This window comes from Pan troglodytes, chromosome 19 (genome assembly GCF_028858775.2).
Source record: "Pan troglodytes isolate AG18354 chromosome 19, NHGRI_mPanTro3-v2.0_pri, whole genome shotgun sequence".
Classification (NCBI taxonomy): Eukaryota; Metazoa; Chordata; class Mammalia; order Primates; family Hominidae; genus Pan; species Pan troglodytes.
In genome coordinates, this window is record NC_072417.2 from 54,299,202 (window position 1) to 54,312,770 (window position 13,569).

Below are 13,569 nucleotides of genomic sequence, written 5' to 3' on the forward strand. Positions count from 1 at the left end.
ACATGATAAGCCCTTAAATGTGCTTAGCACATTATCTGATAAACGGCACGTTGTTCAATAAATATTAGCTCTTGTCATTATCCTAGGTTACCTAGGTAGTATGGAGATCAGATTCAAACCCAGGTGTGTCTGGCCCCAAAGCCCAAATTCCTCTCATTATGCCAGGGGTTCTCAAACCTTAGCATGCATCAGAATGACCTAGAGCACTTGTTAAAACACAAGTTACTGTGCTTCATGTCTAGAGTTTTAGGTCTGGGTAGAGCTTGAGAGTTTATATGCCTAACAAGTACCCAGATGCTGCTGCTTCTGCTGGTCTGCGGACCATGCGAAATACCACTGCATTAAACTGTTAACCCAGAGCTTCACTCTCAAAAAGCATCTAAAAGCAGCTCAAGAGATTTTAGATGATAATAAGGTGTGAATGCTTGCAGAGCAACTGCATTTTAAATAGAGAATTATGGAAGCTGAGATAGTGCACGTCTGCCTAGAGAGGGGCAATGAGTAGGGTCGCTTTTTGAGAGTAAAGAACTTGCCCCTCCAGTCCCAAACAGCTATAAGCCAGCTCTTTATCCTGAGAGTGTGCAACTACTCTGTGCAACAAGAAGGCCCTAGAGGAGAATCTCCTCTTGACTGCTAACGGAGCCACATGGCAAATAGCCAGCCGTGGGGAGTGCTTGGGGCTTTTCTAGCCACATCCAAGCCACATTGTTGGCGCTGGGTCAGGCCTGAGCTCACACCTTAGGGATTTGGGAGTTACTGGGAGATAAGGAGCCTGTAGGTCTGATTTTACAGTCCACTTGGCTGAGATGGACTTTTCCTTTCAGTGGAACAACTATGAAATACTGCCTTATCAACAATCCATTTCAAAAAGGATGGAACTTGGATATGTGTGCCGTCTCAGTTGTCCCACAAACTAAAATTTGTGCTTAGGAATTCTTCACCCTGAAGCATCCACATTGATTTCCCTAACCTCCTATCTCTAGTCCAGCTACTACTGGAGTGAACAATTCACCATGTAGGGTTTATACAAAGGCCCACTCCCCACTGCTTCTTAAAGCCCCCTGCCCTATTCTTGACGCCCATTGCAGGCATCCATTTCCACTATAGACTCTCAATTATTTGGTTCCCCCCACATCATCATGGGCATCCAAAAACCAGATTTCAGCCTCCTGGCAGGCAGCCTTTCCCCACATTTCTCCCATAAACATTGGTTCAAAATGCAGTTCCTTGGCATAGGTTCCTCAAAATGCAAATTTCCCTGGCAGAATAACACTTCTAAACACAGTAAGTCTGAATACCTAAGTGTCAGTGGGTCTGGGAGTTCTTACCAAGTGTCAGAAAGCTAGGAAAAGATGGGGCACAAAATTCAAGCTTCTTGAGGGTTGAGCCCATGACTGGTACATGTCTATATTCATTACCTGAAGAAGGCCCTGCTTTTATTCTGCCCTGTTTCTTTTCCAATTTTGTTATTTCTTTGGGAAAAGCAGGTGAGTGCCCATGTGCATTAACTGCTAAGTCTTTCAAAACACATCTATACATTAATAATGTGAAAATATTACACTATTGTCTTGGCTCCCCAGTTTTCAATTGTGTAAATAATAGATAGCCTCCTTTCCAGAGAGTAAAACGTGTATGTGCTCTCTCTTTCTTTACCCCCTGCTCCCCTGACCCTCCCCTCATATTATGCTAGAACTGGAGATCCCTTGTGTGAGTCTGTTTTGCATTGCTATAAAAGAATGCCAAATGCTGGGTAATTTATAATGAAAAGAGGTTTATTTGGCTAATGGTTCTATAGACTGTACAAGAAGCATAGTGCTAACATCTTCTTCTGCTGAAGGCCTCAGGAAGCCCTCAATCACGGCAGAAGTTTAAGGGGGAATTAAATCACTTTATAAAACCACAGATACCTGGGCCCTACTCCATATCTAATGAGGCTCCAACAAGGGGACCTGGGTATCCAGATTTTCAAAAACATACTGCCTTTCGCTTCTAATACACACCCTTAGTTCATCTAGTTTAAGCCCTTCAGTTAAAAAATGTGGAAACTGAAGTCCAGAGAGGGAAACAACTTGTCCAAGCTTACATGGCCAGTTAGTAGCAAAGCTGACTCCCCAGTTCAACCTTGAAATAGCCAATTCATTGCCTTTACTCATGACTGTGTTCAGAACTGCTCTTTCTCAGTGTAGCTTACAAACTTAAATGTACCCAGCAAAATCTATAAAAGAAAGAACTCAAGGGAAGGGATAAAGGAAAAACAAGGCGAGGGGAAAAGAAAGCACAGTGGATTTCAAACTCTTCGAAGACTTAGATGGGGATAAGAACCTATGAATATCTGAAATTTCCAGTACTCACTAGCCAGACAGAATCTGCACAGAAATGATTTGAGAGTCACACTGCAAACACTATTAGGAATTTTATGATCCCTGAGCTCAGTGGCTGTCATCTTTGTATTGCTATTAATCAGCCAGGCTTAGTCTTCATTCCGCAGTATAATCTCTTCAATTGTCCCTAGCCCCAGACTATTTCATGTGATAGCATCACCCTATACCAATCTTCCATCTCTTTGTAGGTCAGACACACTCCCTGTTATCTTTTCTGCATGAAAGCCACTTAGGGAGGGGCAGAGACAATGGCCCTATGGACCTACTTACATGAGTTAGTTTTCTTTTCAGATTACTTTTTTTTTTTTTTTGAGATGGTGTCTTGCTCTGTCGCCCAGGCTGGAGTGCAGTGGCGCGATCTCGGCTCACTGCAACCTCCACCTGGCAGATTCAAGCAATTCTCCTGCCTCAGCCTCCCAAGTAGCTGGGACTACAGGCATGCGCCATGATGCCCAGCTAACTTTTTGTATTTTTAGTAGAGAGGGGGTTTCACCATTCAGGCTGGTCTCTAACTCCTGACCTCATGATCCACCCTCTTCAGCCTCCCAAAGTGCTGGGACTACAGGTGTCAGCCATCGCGCCCGGCTCTTTTCAGATTTCTTGAAGGCGGAGGGGAGCTGGAAGCCTCCAAAGCTTTCTCTGACAACACATCAATGACATCCCAATCTAGAGGAGGGATTTTTAGCTGTCACAATTGTCTTTTTGAAATAGGATCTTGAAAGAAATCAAGCTATTGTAAATTCAAGATTAAGAAAAAGTGAATAGGGGGTTGGGAGCACCAATTTCTCAACCACCTTAACCATTTGCCAATACACAAGTAACCCCTGCCCTCTGTATTTGTGTTTTCTGCCCTTCTGAGCCTTGATAGAAGAGGTCTCAATTATATCATTTTACACATGTAGCTTTTGGCTCCCCCATCACATTCCCCACAACATCTGTCACATACCTTCTTTGCTCTTTCATGCTCCCTCTACTCAATCTTGCCTCCCACCTTACTGAAATCAAAGTCATCCTAAGTGAGCTCCCTAGACTTCCCTTCCTCTTACATTTCTACCTAACATTCTATTTCCTTCTTTGCATCAGCTTTCTTCTCTGCAATGACTGCCTGTATCCACCCACTCACCCTTTCCTTAACCTCCAGCACTCTGGTTCTATCCCTACCACTGTCATACACTCTTTTATTTTTCATCAGTCAACCCAAGAAATGAGGTCATACTTGTAGAGCACATGACACAGTTCCTGACACAGAATAAGAACTCAGTAACATTGTAGGTCTTTCCAAATATAAGCAAGCATACACATGTGCACACATGCACAGAGTTAACTCCAGTGGCTTTCCCTCTCTCATCCACCACCTATTCATGGCATTTGACACTGTTGACCACTCGAAACTTTTCCTCCCTGCCATGGAGGAAAGGGAGATAAAATCAGGGATAAAGTCCCCTGCACCACCTTTCAGATTTCTCCCTCTGGTCCCCCCAGGGTACAAAAAGGGGACACAATTGTGAAGCCAAAGCCCACCCACTACCACAGGTGATGCCAAGGAGAAGCTGAAAGTGTCCTCAAGAGCAAAGGAGAGGGTGTCTCCCAGGTAATGCTCCAAAGCTCCCCTGCTGTCTCTGCATTTCTGCTCCTCCCTCTCCCCGGTAAGCCATAAGCCCCAGCACCCTACCACCTTATGATTCTTCTTGAGGGCCATCAGCTCCTCCTGCAGAGTCTCATACCGCATCTCCAGGTCAGACTTCTCCGTGATCAGATTGTCCAGCACCTGCCGCAGGCCATTGATGTCGGCATCCACTCCTTGCCGCAGGTTTTGCTCCATCTCGAAACTGCAGACCAGCCAGGGGTAGAAAACAATCAAGAGGGAACCAGGCCCTACCAGGACCTCCAGAGTGCTGAGGTTTCAGGGAAAGGGCTGAAGACAGGAGAGGAAAAGAGTAGCAGGACTCACTTTATCCTGAAGTCATCCAGTGTCATGTGAGTGTTGTCGATGTCCAGAAGAATTTTATTGCTGCCCACTGTCAGGTCCACAATCTGAAAAAAAAAGGACACAGCCATGAAATCATGCTGTGGACCACTGCTGGGAGGGCAAGAGGCCAGGCAAAGCCACAGGAGGTGAGGATTCCATCCAGGAAGATTCTCAAGAGGAACTTCCAACAGCTGGGACATGGCACAGACCCCTTCCAGCCTTCAGCGAAGATGTTTGGTGTGGCCTTCATTCACTCATTCATTCAACAAATATTTGAAGATCTACTGCAAAGGACATTGTAGGATTTAGAGATTACTGACATCCTGTTCCTCAAGGAGCCCACCATTGACTACAAAGTCAAAAGTGTCCTAAAAGAGTTCAAGGAAAGGAGAGGTGGCTTATGGCAATGGGAGATCAAGAAAGACTTCAGGAAGGAGGTGGCTGGCAATTGAATTGGGCCCTGAAGGATGGCTAAGATGTAACATTAGTAAATAAATGGAAGAGGTTTGAAGTAGAAGAAACAGCACATCCAGAGACGTGCAGAAGTTAAAACAAGAGGAATCACTGAGAATATTGAAGAGCCAGACTGTGAGCTCCACCAGAACAAAGTCTAGCACATCACTATGTCTATCCAGAGCAACCCTGAGGGTAGGCACTCACTGAACTGAGTGGCTGAATAAATGGATAGATAGATAGACATGTGAGTGGAGGGAGAGAGGGATGGATGGATGGATGGATGAATAGATAGCTTCCATTCCCAGAGTTCTGGATCTTCTCCATCACTTGAATAATCAACATGTACAATCGGGTCCAAAATACCTTAAAAGATCAAGATACACTCCTAAAGAAGCCCAGGAGAAGTGCAAAGGAAGAGAGAGTATTGACTTAGACCAGACTTAAAGGAGGTTCCACATCCAGTCCCAGCTCAGCTCATGTTAACCCAGGCCTCCTCTCTGCTCTGCCCAAACTCTGAAAGTTGAGGAAGAGGAAATAAATGCTCAGAGCACAGGCCAAAGTCCTATCCTGGGATCCCCAGAAACCAAACACAAGTTTGTTTCTGATGAAAGGGTACATTTCCAAAAGGTGGATTCCCTGGTTATTTTCTGAGTTTAGAGTTTAGCATTTTACCTTTTTTGGAAGATAAAGAATGTAAGAGAAAGAGACCGAGACAGAGACGGCTTCCTGCACCTACCTAGTCCTTGAGATCATCAATAGTGTCATAATAAGAGGAGTAGTTCTTCTGGGTAGCAGCAGGTCCCTTCTTGTCATACCAATCCTGGATTTTATTCTCCAGGTCATTGTTGGCCTCCTCTAGAGCCTGTACCTTATCCAAGTAAGAGGCCAGCCGAGAATTGAGTTCCTGCATGGTGCTCTTCTCATTAGCAGTCAGAATACCACCATCACCACCTCCAGCACCACCTCCAAAGCCCCCAAACCCACCCCCATAGCCACCACCAAAGCTACCTCCAGAACCACCACCAAAGCCACCTCCAAAACCCCGAGAACTACCATAGCCTCCTCCAGAAGCACCACCAAAACCTCTGGAACCACCCCCAAAGCCATGGCCTAAACTACTGGCACTAAAACCACCCCCAGATCCTCCGCCGTAGCTGTAGCCAAAACTACTGCCACCTCTCCTCCCACAGACACAAGAGCTTCCCCCACCAGAGCCACTAGAAGAGCTGAATCGGCCCCCTCCTCCACCGCCCCCTGAGGAGCTGAAGCGGCTATAGGAAGACCTTATGCTGGCCCCACTGCCCACGCCACCCCCACCACCCCGGCCGCTGTGGCTCAAGTAGGACAAGGAGAACTGTCTGCAGCTCATGACACAGCTGGTAGCTCACGGGTTGAGAAGCGGTGATAGGAGTGCTACCGGCTCCCAAGTGCAGGGTACAGAGCTGTCCCTGGGGCTGCCTACTTATACTCCCAGCTGAAGGTGGCACACCTGGGTGTGCCCTTGGTCTCTGCCAGCCTCCCCCCACAGACCTGAGGGAGGTCTGGGATACGGAGGCAGCCAGGCTGCCCCAGGCTCAGCATCCTTTGGTGACTGCCTGGGGGTGGCCCAGCCTCTCTCCATTGTGTGGGATATTTTGATGATATTAGGCTGTCAGGGCCACCATAAATCAGCTCTACTGCCACAGGGGTGACCTAGATCCTGGAGTCTGGTCTCCGGCTGGCCCTAACAGCAGGTCTGAGACTTAGCCTCTTCGGGATAGAAACTCACAGGAGCATAGTCACCTCCTCTATTGGTGATCATTGCTGTCTGCATCCCTCATCCCTCCTTGCTCCCACCTTGTGCCCACTGTGGGCTGAGCTGGAACTAGGGTACTAAGGAGTTATCACAGAGGAGGGGGAGGCACAACCCCTGCCCTTGTAGAGCCCCAAATGGATGAAAACCAGTCCTTGCTGTCAGGATCCTCAAGGCTTTCTGCGGAGACTAAGGCTCTGCCCTTGGGAGACTCCAGTTTGATGAGGAGACAACTGGCATGGCCAAAAGATGGAAAGAGGCACTGAGACTGTGCCTGCTGGCGCTCAAGGACAGCGTGCAGAGTTCACCCAAAGGGCCGGAAGAAGAAAGTGGACCAAATAAACAAGGTGGTGCTGACACTAGCTGACCTCTGAGCAGGAATGCAAGTGACTCGACTGTCCTGGTCCTTTTGCAGGGCCCAGCAGGGAGTGTGGAATTGACCTTGGTTGAGTGCCTACCCCATACAGAGCTCGGGAGGGGATACAGAGATGTATGACTTATCCCGGCTCCTGGCAGAAACTTGGATGTATATTCTGGTCACCAAGGCCAGAAGAGAATGGTGAGGAACACACTGGTCTCCGGTGTGCCTACCTGAGCTCCATCCAGCTCATGAGCTGGATCCATCGTGCTCATGAGCTGTGTGACTTTGATAAGTTACTTAACTACTCTGTGCCTCAGTTTCCTCCTCTGATAAAGATTGATATGAATAGTTTGTCCATCTCCTAGTAAGAGACTGGTGAGAAATGCTCAAAAAATGTTCGGCTGCCTCTGATCATTCAGCCCCCTAACTCCCCGTCAACTCTGCCCTCACCCAGACCTTAGCCATGAGTTTCTAACTGCCCTCCCTGCCTCTCCCATGTCCCTCTGACTCTTCCTGCACAGCAGCCAGAATGATCTTTCTAATCCATGTCTGACAACATCACTTCACCAGTTTCCCTCCACCCTCAAGATAAAGTCCACTTTCCTGGCACTTAGGCCCATCCCCATCTTTCCATTCCTGCCCCATCTCCCACCATCCCCCAGGCCCCCTAGAAAATCGTACAATGCTCCCCAAATGCCCTTCTTCCCTCTAAGAATACTCGGGACTTGCAATGACCTCTAATTGAAATGTCCCTCTCCATCTTTTCTACACAGAAAACTACTCATCTTCAGTGACCCCTCTGAGTGCCTCCTCCTCCGTCTTCCTGTACTCTCGCCCCCTGGGTTTGTACTGTGCTCTGTTATAGTGCCTCACACTTATCTCCATGGCTCTATGAAGCACTTGATGAAGAATAAAAGTTCACGTACTGAAAAAAAAGAAGAAAGCTCTCTCTGTTGGCAGCAAGAGCTCCTCTAAGCCTGCCCCTGCTCATCTTGTACTTGCCCCAGTGCCCAGCGCCACGTCTGGTCCAAGTAGGATCCCAACACATACGAGATGGAAGAAAGATACCAGTCATTCCCGAAAGATGCTCATTGCTGAAAAGGAGCTAAAGGTAAGGAAATCTCTTTGCCAGGATGGTCAGCAAGGGCCTGAAAGAGGCAATGCCTGCATGTGTAGGCGGCATAGATGACTGGTATTTCTTGAGGAGCTTTTAACTGATGCTCAGCGACTGTTAAATAATACTGAAGTGGCCGGACGCAGTGACCCACGCCTAATCCCAGCACTTTGGGAAGCCGAGGCAGGCAGATTGCCTGAGCTCAGGAGTTCGAGATCAGCCTGGGAAACATGGCAAAGCCCCGTCTCTACTAAAAATACAAAAAATTAGCCGGGCGTGGTGGCGCACACCTGTAATCCCAGCTACTCAGGAGGTTGAGGCATAAGAACCACTTGAGCCCAGGAGGCACAAGTTGCAGTGAGGTGAGATCCATGCCACTGTGCTCCAGCCTGGGCGACAGAGCAAGACTCCATCTCAAAAAAACCCACAAAATAATAATAATAATAATAATAATACTGAAGCACTTGGAGAGAAGATTTCCTTTTTCATGTTTGTTTGTTTGTTTGTTTTGAGACAGAGTCTCACTCTGTCACCCAAGCTGGAGTGCAGCGGGATGATCACAGCTCACTGCAGCCTTGACCTCCTGGGCTCCAGCCATCCTCCAGCCTCGGCCTCCCAAGTAGGTGGGACTACAGGCACACACCACCATGCTCAGCTAATTTTTTTTTTTCCATAAAGATGGGGTTTCCCTATGTTGCCCAGGCTGATCTTGAACTCCTGGGCTCAAATGATCCTCCTGTCCCAGCCTCCAAAGTGCTGGGATTACAGGCATGAGCCACTGCACCTGGCCTCTTTTTCTATTTCTCAATCTTCTGATTAGTCAAGGATGAAATCTCATTTGGACACTATGGCCTCTGTAACGCCCCACCACACTTGTCAATCACCCTGTTCAAAAAAAGAGAGCCAGCTTTGGGCTCAGCACCTTTAGAAAGTAACAGCATCTAGTTAGAAGTTAAGTATTTCTGTATGTCATTTCCTTCTGCTTCTGGCAAGTGATTATGATTTTCCTTTTTTGGTAGTAATGTAAGATTTCCTTTATAAATATATTTATTGAAATGAAAGGTGAGTTAATTTACCAAAATGTGTTAAATAAATATTTAAATAGGTGGTACAAAATATGTTAAATTAAAAATTGAACAGGTAGTTTAAGTTTTGAAAATTAAAAGAGAATATAATTCTCTTTTATTCAATATTCAGAGAATACTGAAGGCATTTTATGAATGGTTAATACATGGAAGACTCTTAGATCAAAGCCAGTGGGTATAATTGATTCCCTTTCTACTTTCTTAAATGGTTTTAAACCATTCAAGGTCTTTGCCAAGCTCTGCTGGGAAGCCCAGAATCTGCCGCAATGTGTTCCAAGGCCTGGGAAGTTACCCTCTTCCCCATGCCCATGCTGATGCCGCCACTCTGGTCAGGATGTAAGCCCCAGGTCCCAGGTCCCTGAGCTGGATGGGGAAGTCGGTGGTGCTATGGATGGGCCACCCTGGAGAGAGCTAGCACAGTGGCACTTCCAGAACCCTGCTCTGTCATCTGCAAATGTATCTGTGTTGGGAGATCCTAAGAATAGCTGAGACCCGCCTGACTGAGCAGAAGCTCCCAGCTGGGGCACCCCTGGCCAGCTAAGCCTCTTGACAGATGGCCCTGGTTTCCAGCCCTGGTGCCAAACTCCAACCCGTGTCCTCACCCCGCTTCTCCACTTCCCACCCTCTAGCCCTGTCCGAAGCCTCACTCAGCCCGAGGCAGCAGGCTTCATCCCTCAGAATTCCTCCCAGCTGCCAGGGAAAGTGAGCTGTGCATGAGGACCACTGTGGGGTGGAGAGCGCAGTAGCTCCCCAGCCAGCCAGGGCTGGGCCACCTGCCAGTTTCATCCTCCCTCCCTCTGTGGTTCTCAAAGTTGGCCTCAGTTTCCTCATGAGAAGCCCCTTCGTGCACTGTTGCCAAGGGCCATAAAGGCAGAGGGCTTCCGCCTGTAATCCCAGCACTTTGGGAGGCCGAGGCTGGCAGATCACGAGGTCGGGAGATCGAGACCATCCTGGCTAACACAGTGAAACCCCGTCTCTACTAAAAATACAAAAAAGTAGCTGGGTGTGGTGGTGGGCACCTGTAGTCCCAGCTACTTGGGAGGCTGAGGCAGGAGAATGGCATGAACCCGGGAGGCAGAGCTTGCAGTGAGCAGAGATCATGCCACTGCACTCCAGCCTGGGTGACAGAGTGAGACTCTGTCTCAAAAAAAAAAAGACAGAGGGCTCCCTAGATGAATGCCCAACTGCTGGCCACATGTCACCCCTGCCACATTGGCCCTCGTCCCCCCACATCTGGCCTTGTTCCAATACGAAGAGGAGCTTGCTGTGCCTGCAGCTCCTACGGTCCAGATAGGAGGTCTTGCTCCAGCTGCAGCAGGGCACCATCTCTTCCCTTCTCCCAAGCTCTCTGCCTGGCATGGGAGGCAGACTGGGCGAGATGGTGCCAGGGATGAGGAAGGCCAACAGCCGTGGCCTGAGTGAATGATTTCTTCTAGGTCATGTGACATGGCTCACTCTTCCAGCCTCTCAGGGCTCAGGGTCTGCCCTCTGAGCCCCAACTTCAACACCTCCCATGGGAACCCTCCAAAGAATGAACCAGGAATGGAAACCATAGAGCCCATGACACCCCGGCACCTGAGACCCAGTGAGAATCAACACTGCCTCTCCAGCCACCATGCAAGGCTGCAGCCTGGACCCAGTGCCAGCATCCCAAATGCAGGCCCTCCATTTGGGGAGTGGATGGAGTAGGAGAGAAGGGCTGCAAGGACCCAGATAGGCAGACAGAGGGACAGAGAGGGAACCAAAGATCCTACTTGCAAGGTGTCCCCAGAGGCAAAGGTATCGTCCACTGGGGACATGGGGACCTGGAGGCAGCACAAGGACAGCTTTGCTCTGGTCGTGGGAGCCCTCTTGCTTCCCACACCCTCAACTTACTCCCCATTGCTGTCTGTCATTGATCCCCAGGTGGGGCAAGTGAGGGACCTGAGTCAGCATGTGGCTGGCTGCTGGGAGAGGGAGCACCCGCTGAGTCACGGCTCCTCCCCTGGAGCCTCCATGAGCCATCTAGGCAGGTGTGCACTGCCCACTGGTGCAGGGCTGTGGGTACCTGCACCTGTCTGTCAACACTGATTCTTTCTCATACAACAGGCACTTGCCACCATTCTGCCCAGCCAGACCCTATCAGACCACAGTGAGGGGATGGAGTGGGCCCGCATAGGTGCCTCCACCTGAGTCTAGGCACCCCAGGCTTGTGTCTGCTGGGACACACCTAGCAGGGAGGCTGAGAGCACCGGCTTCGGAGCCAGGCAGGTCATAGTGTAAAGCCGGATTCTTCCACTTATTTGGGGAAAGTTGCTTCCCCTCTCTGAACCTGTTTCCTCACTGTAAATTCAGATTCATCCTTTATTGAGCACCTACTATGTGCCAGGCATTGGGTTGAGTGCTGGGGATAAAGTAATGAGCAAGCCCTTATTTTGATGAGGTTGAGTGCTGGGGATAAAGTAATGAGCAAGCCCTTATCTTGATGAACAGTTATGGGATAAAATAGACCTGCAAAAATAAACATGCAATTCACAACTGAGGTGAGGATGGTTGGTGGGGGAATGGAGAGCACATAATAAAGGGTGTGGCATGGTTGGGGGCATCAGTGACCTTCTCCCTGAGAAAGAGACACTTGAGTGAAGGGGGAGGAGAAGTGAGCCAGGAGAAGGAAAAAGGGGAGGGGCATACAGCATGTGCAAATGTCCTGAGGTGGAAACAAGCAAAGTGACTGCCAGGGCAGGAGTCCTGTGTGGCTAAAGGGCAGTGGGTTAAGTCAAGCAAAGGATTTTCGGTGGGAGCAGGGAGGAGGGGGCTGGAGTCAGGGCACAAGCCTGCCAGGCTCCCTTTGTGCAGGGCACGTCAAGGGGCCACACTGATTGTCTCTGCAGGCTCTCCATGCCTGCCTGGCTGTGAGGAGGGACCAGACTGTACCAAGGCTTATGGGCGGTGGCAGCCACAGCCCAGACTAGTGAGCTAATGAGCGGTTTGGATGTCTTGCCTGGTCCCGTTAGAGCCTCGCTCCTCCCCTGTGCTGGAAGGTAGGACACAAGGGCCCCAGCCTTGGCTCTGCCATTAATTTGCTATGTGACCTGCAGCTGGTCACAGCACCTCTCAAAGCTTCAACTGCTTCCTCTGTAAAATGTAAGGACAGGAATCACTGATCTCACTTGATCTGAGGATTTGACATCAGAAGGGGATGAGCAGGCTGGGGAAGAGAGAGCATCCTCTCACTGATCAGCTCTTAGGGCATCCAAGACCTCGAAAGAAGGGATCTGGGGTGGGCTCTGTCCTATAGAGAAATCTTAAGGTGTCAGTGTCCTGGGGCATCTATTGTTCCCAGAAGGAGCTAGCTGGAATGGCACCTTCTGCTGCCCATTCACCCACCTTGTTCCTCAGATCCTTGATGGTCTTGAAGTAGGGACTGTAGTCTTTGATCTCAGCAGGCCGCTGCCACTGGTACCAGTCATGGATCTTCACCTCCAGGTCAGCGTTGGCCTCCTCCAGGGCACGCACCTTGTCCAGGTAGGAGACCAGGCTGTCGTTGAGGTTCTGCATGGTCACCTTCTCACTGCCCGCCAGAAGCCCATCACCACCAGCAAAGCCACCACCCAAGCCACCACCCAAGCCAGCACCAAGGCCACCACCATATCCTCCCCCAAAGCCACTACCGAAGCTGCTGCTGCTGCTGAAGCCACTGCCATAGCTGCCCCCCAGCCTGTAGGCTCCCCCAGAGGAGAAGCAGGAGGAGGAGACAGACAGGCCACCCCTGTAGGTGCTGGGGGCGCGGCAGGACCCTCCGGCCAGGACAGAGGAGATGCGGCTGGAGCCGCCCCCGATGCCGCCCCCGATGCCGCAGGAGCCCTTCATGGAGCTGGAGGAGGTGAACTGGCGGCTGCCGGTGCTCATGGTGCCGAGGAGGGAGGTGAGTGAGCGAGCAGTTGGCTGAGTGAAGAGAAGGTGCTCAGGTAAATTGGAAAGGGATGCGAGTGCTTTATACTCATGGGTAGGGGGCGGGCCTGGCACTTTCCATTCCCCTTGGCTTTCATCACCCACAGGCTAGCACCAACTCCCAGCCAGGTCCCTCCTCTCCTCCGCCTCATCATGTCTGTCATATTTTACTGGAAACTCATTGTTTGGGGTGTTTTGGGCTTTCTTGTCCCGCCAGGCGTGATTCACAGGGGGAGGTATGGGCCTGCAGGCTACACTTTCCCATGGGGCCCCGGGAGTCCCAGCCCTCAGGAACCCGCACACTGGGCTCAGCCAGGGTGACAGAGAGCAGGGCCTCTGCACCTTAAACCTGGTGACCTGCTAGCTCTCCATGAACTGGATGGGCCTTTAACATCCACTTAGAGGAAGCCCACCACTGCAGGGGACAGATACCCAGCTGGAGAACACCGGCATGGCAAGGTCACCTTGGGCACAGAGAGGC

At 50.0% G+C, this 13,569-nt stretch overlaps 1 protein-coding gene across 1 annotated transcript; it reads right to left on the reverse strand.

Moving 5' to 3' along the window:
* Positions 1–3,740: 3,740 nt before the first annotated feature.
* On the reverse strand, positions 3,741–13,148 carry LOC101057813 (keratin, type I cytoskeletal 14-like). Its single transcript, XM_054671137.1, has 4 exons — positions 12,525–13,148; positions 4,333–4,415; positions 3,910–4,210; positions 3,741–3,782 (listed from the first exon to the last, which is right to left on the reverse strand). The coding sequence occupies exons 1-4, from the start codon at positions 13,044–13,046 to the stop codon at positions 3,741–3,743; spliced, it is 948 nt and encodes a 315-aa protein (XP_054527112.1). The 5' UTR covers positions 13,047–13,148.
* Positions 13,149–13,569: the final 421 nt, after the last annotated feature.

What these genes read in the sequence shown, in the direction of transcription:
- LOC101057813 (XM_054671137.1), bottom strand. Translation starts at nt 13,046, where the DNA reads ATGAGCACCGGCAGCCGCCAGTTCACCTCCTCCAGCTCCATGAAGGGC. An exon ending in TCAAGGATCTGAGGAACAAG is followed by an intron (nt 4,416 to 12,524) that starts GTGGGTGAATGG and finishes TTTTTTTTTCAG; the next exon opens with ATTGTGGACCTGACAGTGGG. An exon ending in CTGGATGACTTCAGGATAAA is followed by an intron (nt 4,211 to 4,332) that starts GTGAGTCCTGCT and finishes GCTGGTCTGCAG; the next exon opens with TTTCGAGATGGAGCAAAACC.